Below are 18255 nucleotides of genomic sequence, written 5' to 3'. Positions count from 1 at the left end.
CATTTTTTTTTTCATTTTTCAAGGCTAAACTCCTTGCTGGAGACATTGTAATAGAAATACAGGGAAACCTACAAAGGCCAAACTTTGGGTATTCCAACTTTCAGTCTGTTTTCTTCTTTTTTGAATATAAAATTGAAGGATAAAGGTAGTTATTTAAAATTGCCTTCAATTACACATTTTTGCAATTAGATGTCTAGCTCTTCTTAGTTGTCACAAAGTGTATTATGATATATAAGTCCTCCTACAAGAAAGTCTGATATGTCAAAATCCATAGACAAATACTGGAAAGTAGTCATACTTGGAAAGTTTTTTTTTTTTGTTACAGGAGGTAATTAATCACATTGAAGAATAATACAAATTACTGACTTATGAATTAATAGTTTTTGGGCATAAAATGTACCATAAAATATTAACAGCTTTCCTAAGACAGGCGCAGTATTTTTTTTTAAACATTAAAATTTATAAGAAATATATTGACTCTTATTGACAAAACAAAACAACACAAAAAAACAAAGCAAGAATGTCTGTTGTCAGAGGGCATGAAGAAAGTTTTCCTATTGACTACTTATATTTCTTTCTGATGACAATTATTATGTATTACTATTAGTTTCTTGTCATTAATCTTTCATTGGTTATTTGTTCATCATATGATTGTGTTCTAAAAAGTTCTGTTTTCATCTTTAAAAAAAATTTTTTTTTTCTTTTTAGAGATGGGGTTTCACTATATTGGTCAGGCTGGTCTCGGACTCCTGACCTCAGGTGATCCACCTGCCTTGGCCTCCCAAAGTGCTGGGATTACAAGCGTGAGTCACCACGTCCAGCCTGTTTTCATCTTTTATATCTAGGGGAGGATGACTTAGCTCAATTTCTCTTTATTTAGTTACAAGTTGAATATCTCAAGTCTGAAAAGCTGAAATCTGAAATGTTTCAAAATCTGGAACTTTCTGAATGTAGACATGACACTCAAAGAAAATGCTCATTGGAGAGCATTTTGGATTTGGGATTTTTGAATTTGGGGATGTTCAGTTGGTATAAGGCTTGAAAACATACAGAATCTGAAATGTTTCTGGTTCCAAGCATTTTGGATAAGGGATATTCAACCTATGCAATTTGGCTTAAATGGACTCACTTAGGTCTTGATTATTTCTTTGTGATCTCCCTTTTCTTTGTTCTTTCATATACCTCTGGCTTATATATTACTTGAAAATTGATTTCCTAGCAGGACTTACTACTCTCATTCTTCATTACTTTCTTCCTCTCCCAATTAATTTCTCCTCTTCTGTGTAACAAATCATAACTGTTTTGTATGCACTTGAAATAAGTACCTTCTAATCAATTTTAGAATGAATTTTTTTAGTGCTAGGACACGTAGCCTGTGATTATATGACAACAGCATAGTAAATTTCGCTTAGGTTTTACTCCACTGTTTTTATATAGCACAATGCTCCAATTCCTCAAGGAGGCCGTGGTGCAATCCAGTTTGTGACTCAGTATCAGCATTCAAGTGGGCAGAGACGCATCCGAGTGACCACAATTGCTAGGAAGTAAGTTGCATTTGTTAGAGATTTGATTTGATTTTCAAATCACAACTAACTGGATCGTGTTTCTAAACTGGATTCCTATTTTGGGTGACATCCATGTCTAGCAAGTGAATATTCGTGACGAATAGTATTTTATTGCTTTCTAACCCAGCTTGTTTGCTACAGGTTCATTGCCAAGAAGTGTAAGAGCAATTTTTAGAAAGTACTTCTAAGACACACTCTTCAAAATATTATTTTACTTACCTCATTCATATGAGAGGAGAAAAATCAAACATTTACCTACAATAGTCAATAATATATATAATTCATTATATATAAATGATATAGCACGGTAATTGATCTCATTATTTTTCAATTAGTGATAAAAATTCTTAGCTATGTTTTTCAAGTGTTATTAGTAATTTAATTTATTTGTTAAGCCTTTACTCAGTTTCTGCTTTGTGGGGTAGATTCTGTTGTCAGAGAGTATGAATGCAGAATCTGTGAACATACTTAGCCTCCTCCTATATGATGGTGTGGTATAGACTAGTCCTCACCTTTTCTGTGGTAAAGGGCCAGTTGTGTTTTCTTTCCTAATCCTTTGGGTACAGATTCTTTTATTAAATACAATAAAAATGAATTACTAGAAAAATGAAATTAGAAAAATGATTAGAATTAAAACTCTGTTTCTTATTATTAGATTAATAAGACACAAGATTACTTTTTGAAGTTGCTCAGTTTCTAAGTATTTATTCTCAGTTCCTCTTCTTACCTCATGGCAGTGGTTCACATATGACACTGACTAGCCTTGTTGAGACCGTAAAAGATAAAGTCTCTATCTAACAGATTTGACTACAGGGTAATATTTTGTGTAAGATAGTAGTGTACTAATTTGTTGATATATGCAGGGTCCCCAAAAGGGATAAGTAGGCACAACAGATAGCTTTTTTCATTCCTATCTTTGTGATAGATTCTCTAAATAAGGTGTGTATTTATTTGTTCATGTGCTCTTTACCCAGCATTTGCAGAGACAACAAATTGAACTGAATTTAGTACCCTTCTTTTTATTAAGAATTAGGAATAAATTAGTTCTTTGCTACTTTGGTATCTTTATGTATTTGTGAAGTATAAAACAAAAGGAAAATAATTGTGGAACGAGGTTAGGAGGAGATTTTTAGATGAGGTGAATCTAGAAGTGAACAGGCTTTTATCTCTAAACTGTTTGTCTTGAACTTGGTTGTCTGGATAGGGAAAGTGTTGATCAATAAACTTACCCAGGTTAGTCATGGTCTAGACAGTGGACAAGGAGGGCATCTGTAGCTCTCATTTTCATTAACTGTACTTAAACTTTAGCTTCATTCCTGAAAATCATTAGACTTAGTGAGTGATGGACGTGAACCCAACATTTGAATATTAGTTGTGTTGGATGATCTGTTACTTAGCACAGGATTGTACATAGATTTAGTGTCCTGTTCTGTTACTTTGCTTTGACTTAACATTCTGGAACAACGTCAAGGGAATATATTATTCATTTGAAGAAAAAATGTCAACTGAACCTTTCCTTTGATTTGTTCAGATTTCAGATAAGGAACTTGGAAGTACTGATTCTTGGCAAACTTCTCAGATTTATGCCTCTCAACACACACACACACACACACACATACACACACACGCACGTGCACTAAATTGGACATTCAGAACATTTGCTTAAGGAAACAATGATATCCACATGAGAGACTTTACAAAGTCACTTGTTTATACTATTCAAAAATGTCTTGGAAGACAAAGAAAGTCTGAGTAACCGGTCCAGATTAAAGGATACTAAAGAAACATTACCACTAATGCCAGTGTGTGGTCCTAGACAAAATATGATGTCAGGGAAAAATTTGCTGTAGACCCCATTATTAGACAATTGGGGAAATATGAATATGGTCTTTCTATATGACAATAGCATTATATCAGTGTTAGATTTCATGAATTTAATAATTGGGGCTATATAAGAGACTTTTTTTTGTTCCGTGGAGATATACACGGAAATATTTAGGGCAGAAGGTCGTAATATCTCCAGCTTAATCTAGAAAAGTTTAGCCAAAAATTATGTATATAAATGGAGAGAGAGACTGATAAAGCAGATGTGTTAAAATGCTAACAATTGATGAATCTAGGTGATGGATATATAGAAGTTTATTCCACTCTTCTTACTGTCTTTGTTTGAAATATCTTTAATATGAAAATTTTTAAAAGGTTAGATTACTCTTTCAAGACAGAGGGTGCTATTTGTGAGAAATGTTATGGGCTTATATATTTTCAGTTTGCATAGAATTTATGAGGCCATTTGCGGAGAGATATGTGTGTTATGGTGCCATTTATAGCATTGTGTCTGTGTCTTACCAAAAGCATCCATCTTTTCAAGTTAACTTATCCCAACCATTTCCAATGATCAGAGCACCTTGATTTTTTTTTTAAACTAAGAATATCACTTTAGAGGCCTAGGCAAGTGTTTTTGTTAAGTGAATAAGCCATATGAAAATAAAGGCTCCTGAGAAGGCAAAGTTACTCCATTTTTCATATAGAAAATAACTTTGATCTAGGAATTTTGGTTTAAACTAAAGTTGTAAGAATCACAGTGAAGGGGTATGGGAAATGTAGAAGACAGATTTTTACAATGTCCAGAAGCCCTTTAAACTTGACTTTAAGAGCATACCTTTTAATTTATGTCTAAACAAATAATAATTAGTAAATTTGCATGTATTCACTTGCAATGTATTTCCTCTGTTGTACCATTATATTTTCAGAATAAAAAAAGTCATCTTTGTAGTTTAGATTAAGGCAAATGAATTATGGTCAGTCAAGTTGAGAAAGTATTGATTCAAACAGTGTTGCTTTTAATTCTTTGATTTTTAAAATTAAAATAATAAAACACTAAACCATTAGTATAATCATGAAGTCTTTAAATTGCATTAAAACATAACTTTCAAAATTACCAGTGTCTTCTTTTATACATTCTCATTCTTTTCTGCCTCTTACTGTTTACTACACTGAGATAATTCACATGTTTCAACCATCTGGGAAACATTTAATAATTATTTGCTTACTGAAAGAAAATTAAAAATACAGAAAGAAGGGAGAAGAATTTTAAACATGCTACTTCCTGAGTTCCCTTAGGATCACTCTTACATGTAAAAGTGGTTCAGGATTTATTTTCAGGAAGTCTACTAAGTATTGCCAGTCTTGCTGGTCACTATGTCTGAAATATTAAACAAACAAACAAACAGATAAAATGTATTGCCATGTCTACCCAGGATCAGTTTGACTAGATTGGATTTATACAACATTTGGATTTAACAAATGGCAGCTATTTTATGTGTAATATCAGATTAATCCCTTAGACTGAAATTTTTACTTACTAATTTTTAATTGGTTTTAGTCAGGGTATTAACTGAAGAGAAAAGAATACAAAGTAATTTTAATTATGTGATTTTTATAACTAATGATAGAAAGATCAATGAGAAACTTCTGGTACTTTATTTATAGCGGAATAAACAAGAATTACTTAGGCTGAGAGAAAATCTTTATTTTTGTATTTCTATTTTTCTGCTTTAACAAAATTTAAAAAAATAAAATTTTAAAGTTGGATATACGGACATGAGTATCTGTGTGTATAGACATACATATATGCTATTATTTTTACTTGTAAAAATCTTTTTTTGGCCGAGTATGGTAGCTCATGCCTATAATCCCAGTGCTTTGGAAGGCTGAGAAAAGAAGATCACTTGAGTTCAGGAGTTGAAGACTAGCCTGGGCAACATAGTGAGACCCTAATCTCTTAAAATATTGTTTTAAATTAGCTGGACATGGCGATCCACGCCTGTAGTCCTGCTACTCAGCAGGCTGAGGCGGGAGAATTGCTGGAGCCCAGGAGTCTGAAGTTGAGGTGAATCAAGATTGCGCCACTTGAACCATGATCATGCCACTGCATTCCAGCTTGGATGATAGAGTGAAACCTCGTCTCTTAAAAAAAATAATCTTTGTTTTTTTAAAACTTACTTATTTTATGACTTTAAAGGCTTTTTTTTTTTTTTTTGGAGACAGAGTCTTGCTCTGTCACTCAGGCTTGAGTGCGATGGTGCCATTTTGGCTTACTGCAGCCTCTGTTTCCCAGGTTAAGGCAATTCTCTTCTCCAGATTTGCTGGGATTACGGGCATACACCACCATGCCTAGCTAGTTTTGTATTTTTAGTAGAGATGGAGTGTTGCTGAGGCTGATCTCAAACTCCTAAACTCAAGCAATCTGCCTGCCTCAGCTTTCCAAAGTGTTGGGATTACAGGTGTGAGCCACCACAACCAGCCTAGAGCTAGGGTCTTGCTGTTTTTCAGGCTGAACTCAAACTTCTGGGCTTAAGTGATTCTCCCAATTTAGCCTCCTGAATAACTGGGACTACAGATGTGTGCCACCATGGCGACTGGACTAGTAAATATCTCAATGTTTTGGCTGGTTACCATGGTGCACGCCTGTAATCCCAGGACTTTGGGAGGCTGAGGCAGGCAGATCACCTAAGGTTGGGAGTTTCAGACCAGCCTGACCAACATGGAGAAACCCTATCTCTACTAAAAATACAAAGTTAGCTGGGTGTGGTGGTACATGGTTATAACCCCAGCTACTCAGGATGCTGAGACAGGAGAATCGCTTGAACCTGGGAGCCAGAGGTTGCGGTGAGCCAAGATCATGCCATTGCACTCTAGCCAGGGCAACAAGAGTGAAACTCCATCTCAAAAAAAAAAAAAAAAAAAAAAAATGTTTTAAGGAATGTGGTGGAGACCTGCCTTTACACTTACTTTGGAAGATTTCTTTAGGTTTGGTTATGTTTTTCTGAAAAACAATGAATACTATACTAAAACTGCTACTAGTGATTTGAAAAAAAAAAAATGCTAATTTGAGCCAGGCCTGGTGGCTTACACCTGTAATCCCAACACTTTGGGAGGTCCAGATGGGTGGATTGATTGCCTGAGCTCAGGAGTTTGAGACCAGCCTGGGCAACATGGTGAAACCCCGTTTCTACTAAAATACAAAAAATTTAGCCGGATCCTATAGTCCCAGCTACTCAGGAGGCTGAGGCACGAGAATTGCTTGAACCCAGGACACGGATGTTGCAGCGGTGAGCTGAGATCCCTTCACTGTACTCCAGCCTGGGTGACAGAGTGAGACTCTTGTCTCCAAAAAAAAAAAAAAAAAAAGAGACAAATTGGAATTTTGAAATATCGAAGTAGTTTATTTTTTATCTTTTAAATTTGTGTGGTAGCCAACTATGATATGGTGAATATACTAATTCAGTAGCATTTCTGTGCTTTCTTCTTGTCTTTAGCTGGGCAGATGCTCAAACTCAAATCCAAAACATTGCTGCATCTTTTGACCAGGAGGCAGCTGCCATTCTTATGGCCCGGCTGGCAATATATAGAGCAGAAACAGAAGAAGGTCCAGATGTGCTTAGGTGGCTGGATAGACAGCTCATTCGACTGGTAAGAAGTAAACACTGTGCTTTTCTAAATCTGTATGCTTTCATTTATAGTAAATGTTTGTTGCAGATAATCTCTTTCAAAGTACTTAACAGTGTTTCTGAAATAATGTATGAGAAACTTGTATTCAAATTACTGAGACAGTAGCACAGTAATGAATAATAGAATTCAGTAATCTCTTTCAGTAAACTAGATTGCCGTTTTTCCTTAAAATGTAAGAGCGACAATTATGTAACCTATTATTTTTCAATTCTTACTGGCTGGAATGAGGTTAGTTCTAAATTTATTTCTATGTTACTGTAACTATTTTTATTGCTTTTTAACATATTTCTTCATTGCTATGGTCTTAGTTTTCTGCTTTCATTTTAATGGAACTCTTATTTATGCATCTTTTGAAAGAAATTAGGGCCAGAAATGGTGGCTATTGACAATAATCCCAGCACTTTGGGCCAGGGGTTTAAGATCAGCTTGGGCAACTTGGCAAAACCCCCATCTCTACAAAAAAAAATAATAATAATTAGCCAGGCATGGTGTCTAGTCCCGGCTACTCCAGAGGCTGAGGTGGGAGGATCACTTGAGCCTAGGAGGTTTGAGGCTGCAATGAGCTGTGATCGTGCTGCTGCACTCCAGCCTGGCCAACAGAGTGAGATGCTGTGTCAAAAAAATAAGTTAATAGGGCTAGAAAAATTATACATATTAACATGCAAAATATAGACAAGGCTGTATTATCTGGTTCTAGATTTCTAAGGCATGTGCTAATAAAGTTATTAGTAGTGTTGATTTACTTGGTTTTTTTTTTTGGAGACAGTCTCACTCTGTTGCCAGGTGACAGGCTAGAGTGCAGTGGTGCAATCTTGGCTCACTGTAATCTCTGCCTCCTGGGTTCAAGCACTTCTCCTGCCTCAGCCTCCTGAGTAGCTGGGACTACAGGCGTGTACCACCACACCCAGCTAATTTTTGTATTTTTTAGCAGAGACGGGGTTTTACCATGTTGATCAGGATGGTCTCGATTTCTTGACCTCATGATCTGCCCACCTCGGCCTCCCAAAGTGCTGGGATTACAGGCATGAGCCACTGCGCCTGGTTTACTTGGGTTTTTAACATGCCAGAACACCATTACTGTACTTGCATTATGACATAGAGCACTTTATTAGTTCCTTTGTTGTTGTTGTTTTTTTTAAGACAGGGTCTCACTCTGTTACCCATACTGGAGTTCAGTGAGATGATCATGACTTACCATAGCTTTGACCTTCCATGCTCAAGTGACCCTTTCACCTCAGCCTCCTGAGTAGCTGGGACTAGAGGTTCATACCACGAGACCTGGCAAATTTACAAATTTTTTGTAGAGATGGAGTCTCCCTATGTTGCCCAAGCTGGTCTTGAACTCCTGGGTTCCTAGGTTTAAATGACTCTCCCACCTCATTCTCCCAAAGTGTTGGGATTACAGGCGTAAGCCACCATTACCATGCCTGGCTAATTTAAAAAAAGTTTGTTGAGACTGGATCTCACTATTTTGCTCAAGCTAGCCTCAAACTGCTGTGCTCAAGCAACGCTCCCACCTTGGTCTCCCGGAGTATTGGGATTACAGGCACGAGCCACCACATGCGGCTAAACTCAGTACTTAATGCTCCATTTCTGCTTAGCAACCTCTGGCCTATTAATTCTTTGAAGGTACTTCTTTATGCAATCTTTAGCTTAAACACCTTGTTGAGAACTCTGTTTGCTAAGCCATCGAATTTCTGTGTCTGGCAGTTTTTGTGTTGTTGGTGTAAGTTTTCATGTAATTAAAAAAATTCTTGAGTGAACTAGACTTGTTTTAAAAAGTTAGCCATTTTTGTAGCATTGTTCAGAACTTTTTTTCATTTAATTCCCAAGTTTCTTTATGCTAGTACCTCTTTGAAAAAAGCAGCATTAGTGAGCCAAGATTGTGCCACTGCATTCCAGCCTGCCAACAGAGCGAGATTCCATCAGAAGAAGAAGGAGCAGGAGAGGGAGGAGAAGGAGGGGGAGGAGGGAAAGGAGAGGAAGGAGGAGGAGCAGGAGGAGGAGGGGAAGAAGGAGGAGGAGGGGAAGAAGGAGGAGGAGGGGGAAGAAGGAGGAGGAGGAGGAGGAGGAGGAAGAGGAGGAAAGCAGCAGTATGATACTATTACCACTTTGTTTTTTTTTTTTAACAAGAGAGATTAAAACTCTCATGGGGTCCACAATTGATGGGACACTATCAGCACAAATGCCTCCTTCAAGGTGGTTCTTTTGTTTCCAGATAGATGTAACATTAAGTATATTTTGACCCTTGCTTATTTAGGACAGCAGAAAAGTTTTTCTTTGTAGCAAAAATGTTTTCTTGAATTTTATTGTTATTAGAAATCTGACATGACATCAGTGAAACATGTTAACTCATCAATCTATGATCTATTATTTTTCAGTTTACTATACACAGATGCCGTCAGCATCATGTGACATGTCATCAGTACTTTGACTTATTGTACTTTTTAAGAATAGGACCTTTTCAGTTTCTCAGACTGCATCTTTTTTTTTTTTTTTTTGAGACTGAGTTTGGCTTTTGTTGCCCAGGCTGGAGTGCAGTGGCACAACCTTGGCTCACTGCATCCTCTGCCTCCTGTGTTCACACGATTCTCCTGCCTCAGCCTCTGGAGTTGCTGGGATTTGTAGTAAAGGGCATTTTCCATCTTGCCAGAGGTATTGCTGAATTTGTAGGTTGTCACATATAACACACATTGAATAGTACAACTTGGATTACTGTCCCACGTAAAATCCACTGATTTTCCTTATAAACATGGATTTTTTTTTTGTGTCCCTTGTTGCATGAGTATACTGAAATGACTCATATGATTGTAATTCTTCAGAATTCTCTGGAGGCTTATGTCTACAATTGTTCTCTTTTGTATCTTTCATTTCATACCTTAATTTCGACATTGTTTTTTAATTTTTAATTTTTTCCTACTTGTAAGTTCAGGCATACACATGCAGGATGTACAGGTTTGTTATATAGGTAAACGCGTGCCATGGTGGATTTACTGCACAGATATCCCATCACCCAAGTATTATAGCTCAGCATATATTAGCTGTTCTTGCCAATGCTCTCGCTCGCCCCGTCCCCCACAGGTGCCTAGTCTGTGTTGTTGCCCCCATATGTGCATGTGTTCTCATCAGTCACCTCCCACTTATAAGTGAGAGCATGTGGTGTTTGGTTTTCTATGCCTGTGTTAGTTTGCTGAGGTAATGGCTTTCAACTGCATCTGTGTCCCTGCAAATGGCATGATCTGGTTGCTTTTTTTTTTTGAGATGGAGTCTCGCCCTGTTGCCCACACTATAGTGCAGAGGCATGATCTTGGCTCACTGCAACCTCCTCCTCTGGGTCCAAGTGGTCCTCCTGCCTCAGCCTCCCAAGTAGCTGGGATTACAGGTGTGTGCTACCACACCCAGGTAATTTTTTTGAACTTTTAGTAGGGATGGGGTTTCACCATGTTGGCCAGGCTGGTCTCGAACTCTTGGCCTTAAGTGATCCGCCCACCTCAGTCTCCCAAAGTGCTGGGATTATAGGTGTGAACCACCACACCCAGCCAATCTTCTTCCTTTTTATGGCTGCATAGTATTTCATGATGTATATGTACCACAGTTTCTTTATCTAGTCTATTATTGGTGGACATTTAGGTTGATTCCATGACTTTGTCTCATACCTCAATTAAAAAAATTGACACATTGTTTGACATGTTTCTAAAAAGACAGGCACTAATGTAAAACAGGAGAGCCTAGTAATTAATTAAACAAGACAACTGTAAAAATTACAAAATTACATAAACCTCACAATGTATTTTACTTCCAGTCTACGTATTCTACATTTTGTAGCAATTACAACAGCAGCAGGGCAACTGGGGCTAGAGACCAGATGAGTCTTGTGACTCCATTTAATGATAATGACTGAGGGAAGCAAGAGCTCTCATGTCAAAGGTGTCCAAAACAGATGTGGTGCCAGCACCAATTTGGCTCTCTAATGCATGCTATCTCTGAAACAGACACAAAAAATGATGTTTCTTTTTAATTAAAGTAACTCTAATAAGCCATCAAGGAAAAGAAAACTCTTGTATTACTATGCCAAATTGAGGCAAATAAATTTGTTAATATAATTTCCTAGATTTTTCTTTAGTAAAAAAACGTATAAAAGTTGTAATACCTAAACAGTATGAACTTTTTCTCTATTTGTGTTGCTGTTGTAATAGCTGAAAATTCAGCAGTGAAGTTATTAGTACAAGAAAATGAGGCCATTCTAGAATAGCTACTGAAACTAAAGTGCGTTACCACTTAAGTCATTTATCACATAAGATACTGGTATCCACATGTGAGTTACTGCCTCTATTCTTAGTCTCTTGTTCGGATCCATCTCGCATCCAACTTCAGGGATCTGTTCATCTCTGTTTTTCTTCTTTTGAGATGGGGTCTCGCCATGTTACTTACCCAGGCTGAACTTGAGCTTCTGGGCTCAAGTGATCCTCCACCTCAGCCACCTGAGTAGCAGGAACTACAGCCCTGTGCCACTGCTCCCTGCTTCCTTACCATTTTTTGACTCCTGACCTTTTCCGTTTCACAGCTTAAAATTGATGACTGATTTTTCTTCATCTTTAACCTTTGGTTTACTCATCAACCACTAATTGTATTCTTTTTTTAGCTGCATTGCTAGCCATCGTGGGTAAACACTTGACCTGATCAGACTTGGCTCAGGAAATCTTCTGTCTTAAGTCTATTGGGACTTGCCCTGCAAGCCAGGTTTTCTCTTGCTGCACCAATGGAATGAAGCACTTTAGTTTTGCTGTTTTTACAGATACCACTTTTGTCATTACCATTTTCTTACAGGGGTTAGGCACTGACCGCTAAGGTCCTTTTATGTGGTTGCCTTTATGCATAAATACTTGCTGAATTAAAGAAGGAATTAGCCTTTTTGTAAGAGATGTTATTTTCCTCAAGAAAATCATGTTACTGTTGCTTTATCTGTCCAGTCTTACTACTTCTGAATAACTTAAATAGTGGGTCTTGGATATACCTTCTTTATGCTTCAGTACATTGTGAGGTTAATGTTTTCCATTTGTATGAATGTTTTAGTTGGGTTGTAAATAAGGACTGCTTCTCATGATTCAAGTAACTGATACTAGAGCATTTTACAGGTTTTCAAAAAAATTTTTTTTTCTTTTATGAGACAGGATCTTGCTTTGTCTCCCAGGCTGGATTGCAGTGGCATGATCATAGCTTATAGTACCCTCAACCGCCTAGGTTCAAACAGTCCTCTTGCCACAGCCTCCCAAATAGCTGGGACTGTAGCTATGTACAATCATACCTAATTAAAAAAATTTTTTTAGAGACAGGATTTCACTACGTTGCCCAAGCTGGTCTCAAACTCCTGGACTCAAGTGATCCTCCTGTGTTGGCTTTCCAAAGTGCTTGAATTACAGGCATGAGTCAGCACACCTGGCTCAAAACTTTTTGAAAGTGGCAATTCACTGATTAGAAATTTATATGTATGTATTATACAGATTTTATATTATCTGTGCTATAGACTGTATTTATCAAGAAATAGGTTAATGTGTATTTAACTGCTAGATGTGGAAGAATTTTTTAAAACATGAAACCAAAGGCAGGAACCATTAAACAAAAATGTTGAAATATTTTTATTACACTAAAATGAAATAAAATCTGATTGGTAAACTACCATAAGTAGAGTTTAGTGCCAACATTTGTTATATGCATGACAGAATGTGAGAATTTTCATATATAACAGCCCTTACAAGTCAATAAGATTTGGGTAAAAAATGGGCAAAGGTCATGATCAAAGAATTAACAAAACAAGGAATGCAAGTGACCAGTCAACATATGGAAAATTATCAATCTTCCTTATAATCAGAGTTGCAGCATAGAACAAGACAACAATTTTTACCTGTTAAACTGGTAAGAATTAGAAAAACAGGATAATACTTAGAGTTGGCTAGTATTCAGGGAAACGGACAGCATTAATGTTTACAGGTCTGGTGAATGAAATTGTACCACCTTTATAAACAGCTATATAACTTTATATATAGAGGGCAGTTGGTAACTTTCCTTTACTCAAAAATTCTACCTTTAAGAATTTATTCTGTCAGGTGTGGTGGCTAACAGTTTTAACTTTTATTCCAGAAAATAAATTACTATTTAGTAATTATTTTATTTTATTATTTAGTGTCAGAAATTTGGAGAATATCATAAAGATGACCCAAGTTCCTTCAGATTTTCAGAAACTTTCTCCCTTTATCCACAGGTAAGTAGGTAAAAAGTTCATATTCTTTTCTTTTTTAGAGATAGGGTCTCACTGTGTCACCCAAGCTGGAGTGCAGTGACTTGATTGTAGCTCATTGTAAACTGGAACTCCTGGGCTTAGCCTCCTAAATAGCTAGGACTACAGGTGTGTACACCATGCCCAGTTAGTTTTTTTTTTTTTTTTTTTGTAGGGATTGTTTCTTGCTATGTTGCCCCGGCTGGTCTTGAACTCTTGGCCTCAAGCAGTCCATCTGCCCGGCCTCCCAAAGTACTAATAGTGCCACACCCAGCCAGACCCATATTCTTTTCTTGTGTGGCCAACAGCATTGAGCCTCACTTTTCCTATTTTTTCCTTTTTTATTGCTCTTTTTATAGAACCTATTTTATTGGGTTCTTTTTGTTAGGTAAGTTTTAGGATAGCTAAGAAATTAATATTGTGCTGTGAGTAGTTGGTGAAAAGTATTTTTATACTTGCCTTGTAAATAATCATTTATTTGTGGTGAATAGAGATTTACATGGGACCCCTACAGTGGGTAGCATTAGGTGAAAGGCTGATTAGTTTTCAGTTTGACATAAGGGGACCTAATAATTATAGTGGTACCAGAAGGACTTCATCTGAGGTTATTTTACCAATTAGCTGGTCTTACAGTATGGTATCATCACCTGAGAACAAGTCTATGGGGCCAGACCAGATAGATAAAAAAGAAACTAATTTGATTTACTTTATAGAATATTTTCCACCTGGAGCAGTAGAATCTATCCCTTCATTCTTCCTGTTGATTTGATAGATACTTTTAAGTTTGTGTGTTTAGAGTGCTATGTGCAAGGAACTTTAGGAGGATACAGGTGACCGACATGGATCCCTCTTAAAAGGAGCTTTTACTGTAAAGGGTGAGATGTGAAATACACAGAACAGAAAGTGAGCAATGCTACAGAGATATACAGAATTTAAAGGAAACGTAAAGGAATCCTTCCATATGGATGATTTTTATATCTTTTAAAGGAGGAGGTGGCCTTTTAGTTAACTTGGAAGGACACTTAATATTGAGATGTGGAAATTCATATTTTTGCCCATAAGAATTTTGTCTAAAGCATGAGCTTTCCTTTTCAGAGCTGCTCTGTTTTTTGTTTTTGTTGATCCTTTATTGTTTATTGATCTATAACCCAGAAATGCCGTGCTTATAGAGGAGAGACTCCCCTAAAACCTCTGGTGAGATTTTGGAGAATCAGGAAAAGGCAAGGTCTGCTTGTCTTAAAGCATGCAAAATTCTTTCTGTTTTGTCATTTTTATAGCAGAAACTAATAGGAAAGTGATTGAGGACATTTTCCTAAGTGTTTGACTAAATTCTCCACACTTTCCTTTCTTTCTCTTCTCTCCCTGCCTCAAGCCTTCTTGTTGGGCATTTAGATTTGAAGAGAGATCTGGACATTGCCATCTTTCCCCCTTTCCTAGAAATAGGTGAAGTCTTCATTCTCAAAATATTACCTAACATTTACCAATTAGACATTTCTGTGAGTAAACATGAATGACTGAAGTGGTAAGAGGTGCAAGAACCTCTCAATGAATTATGGATCCTGAAAACAGAATAAGAATGAGAATTTCAGTGAGTGACATGTTGGGAGAAAACTGTTGAGTGAGTCCCAGGCAGGAGCAACATATAGGCACTGGGAACCTGAGGGTTGAAAGACAAGTGGGAATATTTTGGGGCTGATCCTAATCAGTTTTATCAAAAACCCAATGTAGCTGTCCATTATTCAGGCCTAACTCTCCCTCTTTTTGATTTCTTTCATGTGAGGAGTAGGTAGAGGGAAGAAATTGAAAGGAGAAAAAATCAGTGAAAAGAAATCTGGAGACTGTTTCTTAGGTATAGGGAAAACATTACCTATTAAGAAATTATATGGGGACTGGGCGCGGTGGCTCAAGCCTGTAACCCCAGCACTTTGGGAGGCCGAGACGGGTGGATCACGAGGTTGAGAGATCGAGACCAACCTGGTCAACAAGGTGAAACCCCATCTCTACTAAAAATACAAAAAATTAGCTGGGCATGGTGGCGTGTGCCTGTAATCCCAGCTACTTGAGAGGCTGAGGCAGGAGAATTGCCTGAACCCAGGAGGCGGAGGTTGTGGTGAGTCAAGATCGTGCCATTGCACTCCAGCCTGGGTAACGAGCGAAATTCTGTCTCAAAAAAAAAAAAAAAATTATATGGGTATATATATGTGTAGTTTTCTTTTAAACCACTATAGACCCTTCCCAGTACAATTTTTAAAAGTCATTGTAATAGTTTGTTCTCATGCTGCTAATAGATATACCCAGGACTGGGTAATTTATAAAGGAAAGAGGTTTATTTATTTATTTGTTTTTGAAACAGCGTCTCACTCTGTTACCCAGGCTAGAGTGCAGTGACATGATCTCAGCTCACTGCAGCCTCTACCTCTCTGGTTCAAGCAATGCTTATGCCTCAGCCTCCAGAGTAGCTGGGATTACAGGCATGTGCCACCACACCCGGCTAATTGTTTTTTGTATTTTTAATAGAGACGGCGTTTCACCATGCTGGCCAGGCTGGTCTTGAACTCCCAGCCTCCGGTGATCTGCCTGTCTCAGCCTCCCAAAGTGCTGGGATTACAAGAGTGAGCCACCATGCGTGGCCAACAGGTTTAATTGACTCATAGTTCCACATGGCTGAGGAGGCCTCACAATTATGGCAGAAAGTGAAAAGGAAGCAAGACACATCTTACATGGCAGCAGACAAGAGAACATGTGCAGGGGAACTCCCATTTATAAAACCGTCAGACCTCATGAGACTTACTACCATGAGAACAGTATTGGGGAAACTGCCTTCTGTGATTTAGTTATCTCCACCTGGCTGTACCCTTGACAAGTAAACTTGAATTGACAATTCAAGGTGAGATTTGGGTGGGGACACAGCCAAAATCATATCAGCCATGCAGAAAGTAGAAAATCTGTAATTTATTTTTTATTCTCTTAGAATCTTTTGGTGTTGGTAATGAGTAGTAATAAAAAAGCTCAAAGATATGATCAAAGGGGTGAGGATTAAAAATAAAGAATGGTCATAGTTTACTACCTGGCATCAGCCTCTAAATAACTTAGATTTGAGCAAAGTATTTTTGTCTTTTTTTTCCCCCCTTCTAAATACAGCCTATGCTGCCTAGGCTGTTGTCCAACTCCTGGGCCTCAAGCCATCCTCCCTCATCAACCTCCCAGAGTGTTGGGGTTATAGGTGTGAGCCACCATGCCCATCCATCCTTTTTTTTACTTTAACTTAATTTTTTAAATTTCTTTAATATTTTTTTCTTGTAGAAATTTCTTGTAGAAATTAAGCAGCTGATACATATTATGAATAGGATTCCTTTCTGAGGAAGGAATTAGAACATTCTTATTATGTTTTGTTATGTTGTTAATAGTTTGTAATCAAATGCTTTTGCTAATAGTAAACACCTGTTATACTAGTAAAATCAGTAACATCTATCTCACATGTTTATCTTACAGTTTATGTTTCATTTAAGAAGATCTCCTTTCCTGCAAGTTTTTAACAATAGTCCTGATGAGAGTTCATATTATCGTCATCATTTTATGCGTCAAGATCTGACCCAGTCTCTAATTATGATTCAGCCTATCCTGTATGCATATTCTTTTAGTGGACCACCAGAGGTAAGAGGGGCGGAAAAAAAGTAAATTGGTCTTTTAGTGTAATGGGTGGCATTAAAAAAGTGAAAATAACGTAAAAAATATAGTTATTAAATATAAGAATTTAAAAGAATGGACATCTCAACCTATTTATGTATTCATTTAATATATTGATGAGTGTTTACTATATGCTAGATACCATGTAAGCTGTATTAGAATATTGTTAAGAATTTTTTTTTTTTTGAGATGGGTTTTCGCTCTTGTTACCCAGGCGGGAGTGCAGTGGCGCGATCTCGGCTCACCGCAACCTCCGCCTCCTGGGTTCAGGCAATTCTCTTGCCTCAGCCTCCTGAGTAGCTGGGATTACAGGCATGCGCCACCATGCCCAGCTAATTTTTTGTATTTTTAGTAGAGACGGGGTTTCACCATGTTGACCAGGATGGTCTCGATTTCTTGACCTCGTGATCCACCCGCCTTGGCCTCCCAAAGTGCTGGGATTACAGGCTTGAGCCACTGCTGTTGGAAGAGACTTTCAGATTATTTTGTCCAGCCATTTGGTTGATCAAATTCTTCAGAGCATATGATTATCTTTATGTCTTTAACAATGTCCAGAAGTGATTATGATTGTGTATACTGTAGCTTATTCCAGAGTTTAGTGTCTGACAGTTAACTATATTCTGTCTAAACAAAGTCTCTTGTTTTAATCTCATTTTCCTTTTTTTTTTTGAGAGCATAAAATATAGTTGATTGTAAAGACATATGTTGAGAAGAGTGATAGTTATCCATTTAACCTTCTTAGCAGACTGTCCCACTTACTCTAACCTGTTATCAAATGAACCATTTTTTCATTCTGTAGTTAAAATGGTCTGTTTTACTACTTAAAAGGATGTAGTTGCCGTATTTGAAAATACTTTAGGAAGGTCAATATAAAGAGAATATTTACAATATCTCTTGATTAATGATCACTTATGATGCTGTTATTCACGGTTTTGTAAAAATGTGTAAAATATTTTGTTTCATTACAATAATTTTTTTGTAATTGGTCAAATAGTTTCTACTTTTCTAGGAAAATATATATTTTTAATATGTTGTCTTCTCTGTATGTATTTTGGTCTTGTATTCTTTAAATCAGGAATATAGTAGAAATAACTTTTTTTTCCTTCTGAGTAGTATATGTGCATTGTAGACATCTGAAAAATGTCGAATAGTGTTTATAAGGAAATTGGAATCCCACTATCCCTAGTGCCTCCTCCTGTTAAATTTCAACCTTTTGAT

The 18255-nt window shown here is 37.2% G+C and overlaps 1 protein-coding gene across 2 annotated transcripts in view; it reads left to right on the top strand.

Annotated features, from left to right (window-relative positions):
* SEC23A (SEC23 homolog A, COPII component) overlaps window positions 1-18255 on the top strand; it is a 61135-nt gene that overhangs the window by 29424 nt on the left and 13456 nt on the right. For both annotated transcript variants that reach the window (XM_035260387.3, XM_009005963.5), the window contains 4 exons: window positions 1438-1544; window positions 6884-7037; window positions 13258-13335; window positions 16843-17004. In XM_035260387.3, coding sequence (XP_035116278.2) covers window positions 1438-1544; window positions 6884-7037; window positions 13258-13335; window positions 16843-17004 — 501 coding nt within the window. The remainder of the gene's footprint in view (window positions 1-1437; window positions 1545-6883; window positions 7038-13257; window positions 13336-16842; window positions 17005-18255) is intronic.

Source organism: Callithrix jacchus, chromosome 8 (assembly GCF_049354715.1).
Source record: "Callithrix jacchus isolate 240 chromosome 8, calJac240_pri, whole genome shotgun sequence".
Lineage (NCBI taxonomy): Eukaryota > Metazoa > Chordata > Mammalia > Primates > Cebidae > Callithrix > Callithrix jacchus.
This window is presented reverse-complemented; position numbering and strand designations above follow the sequence as displayed.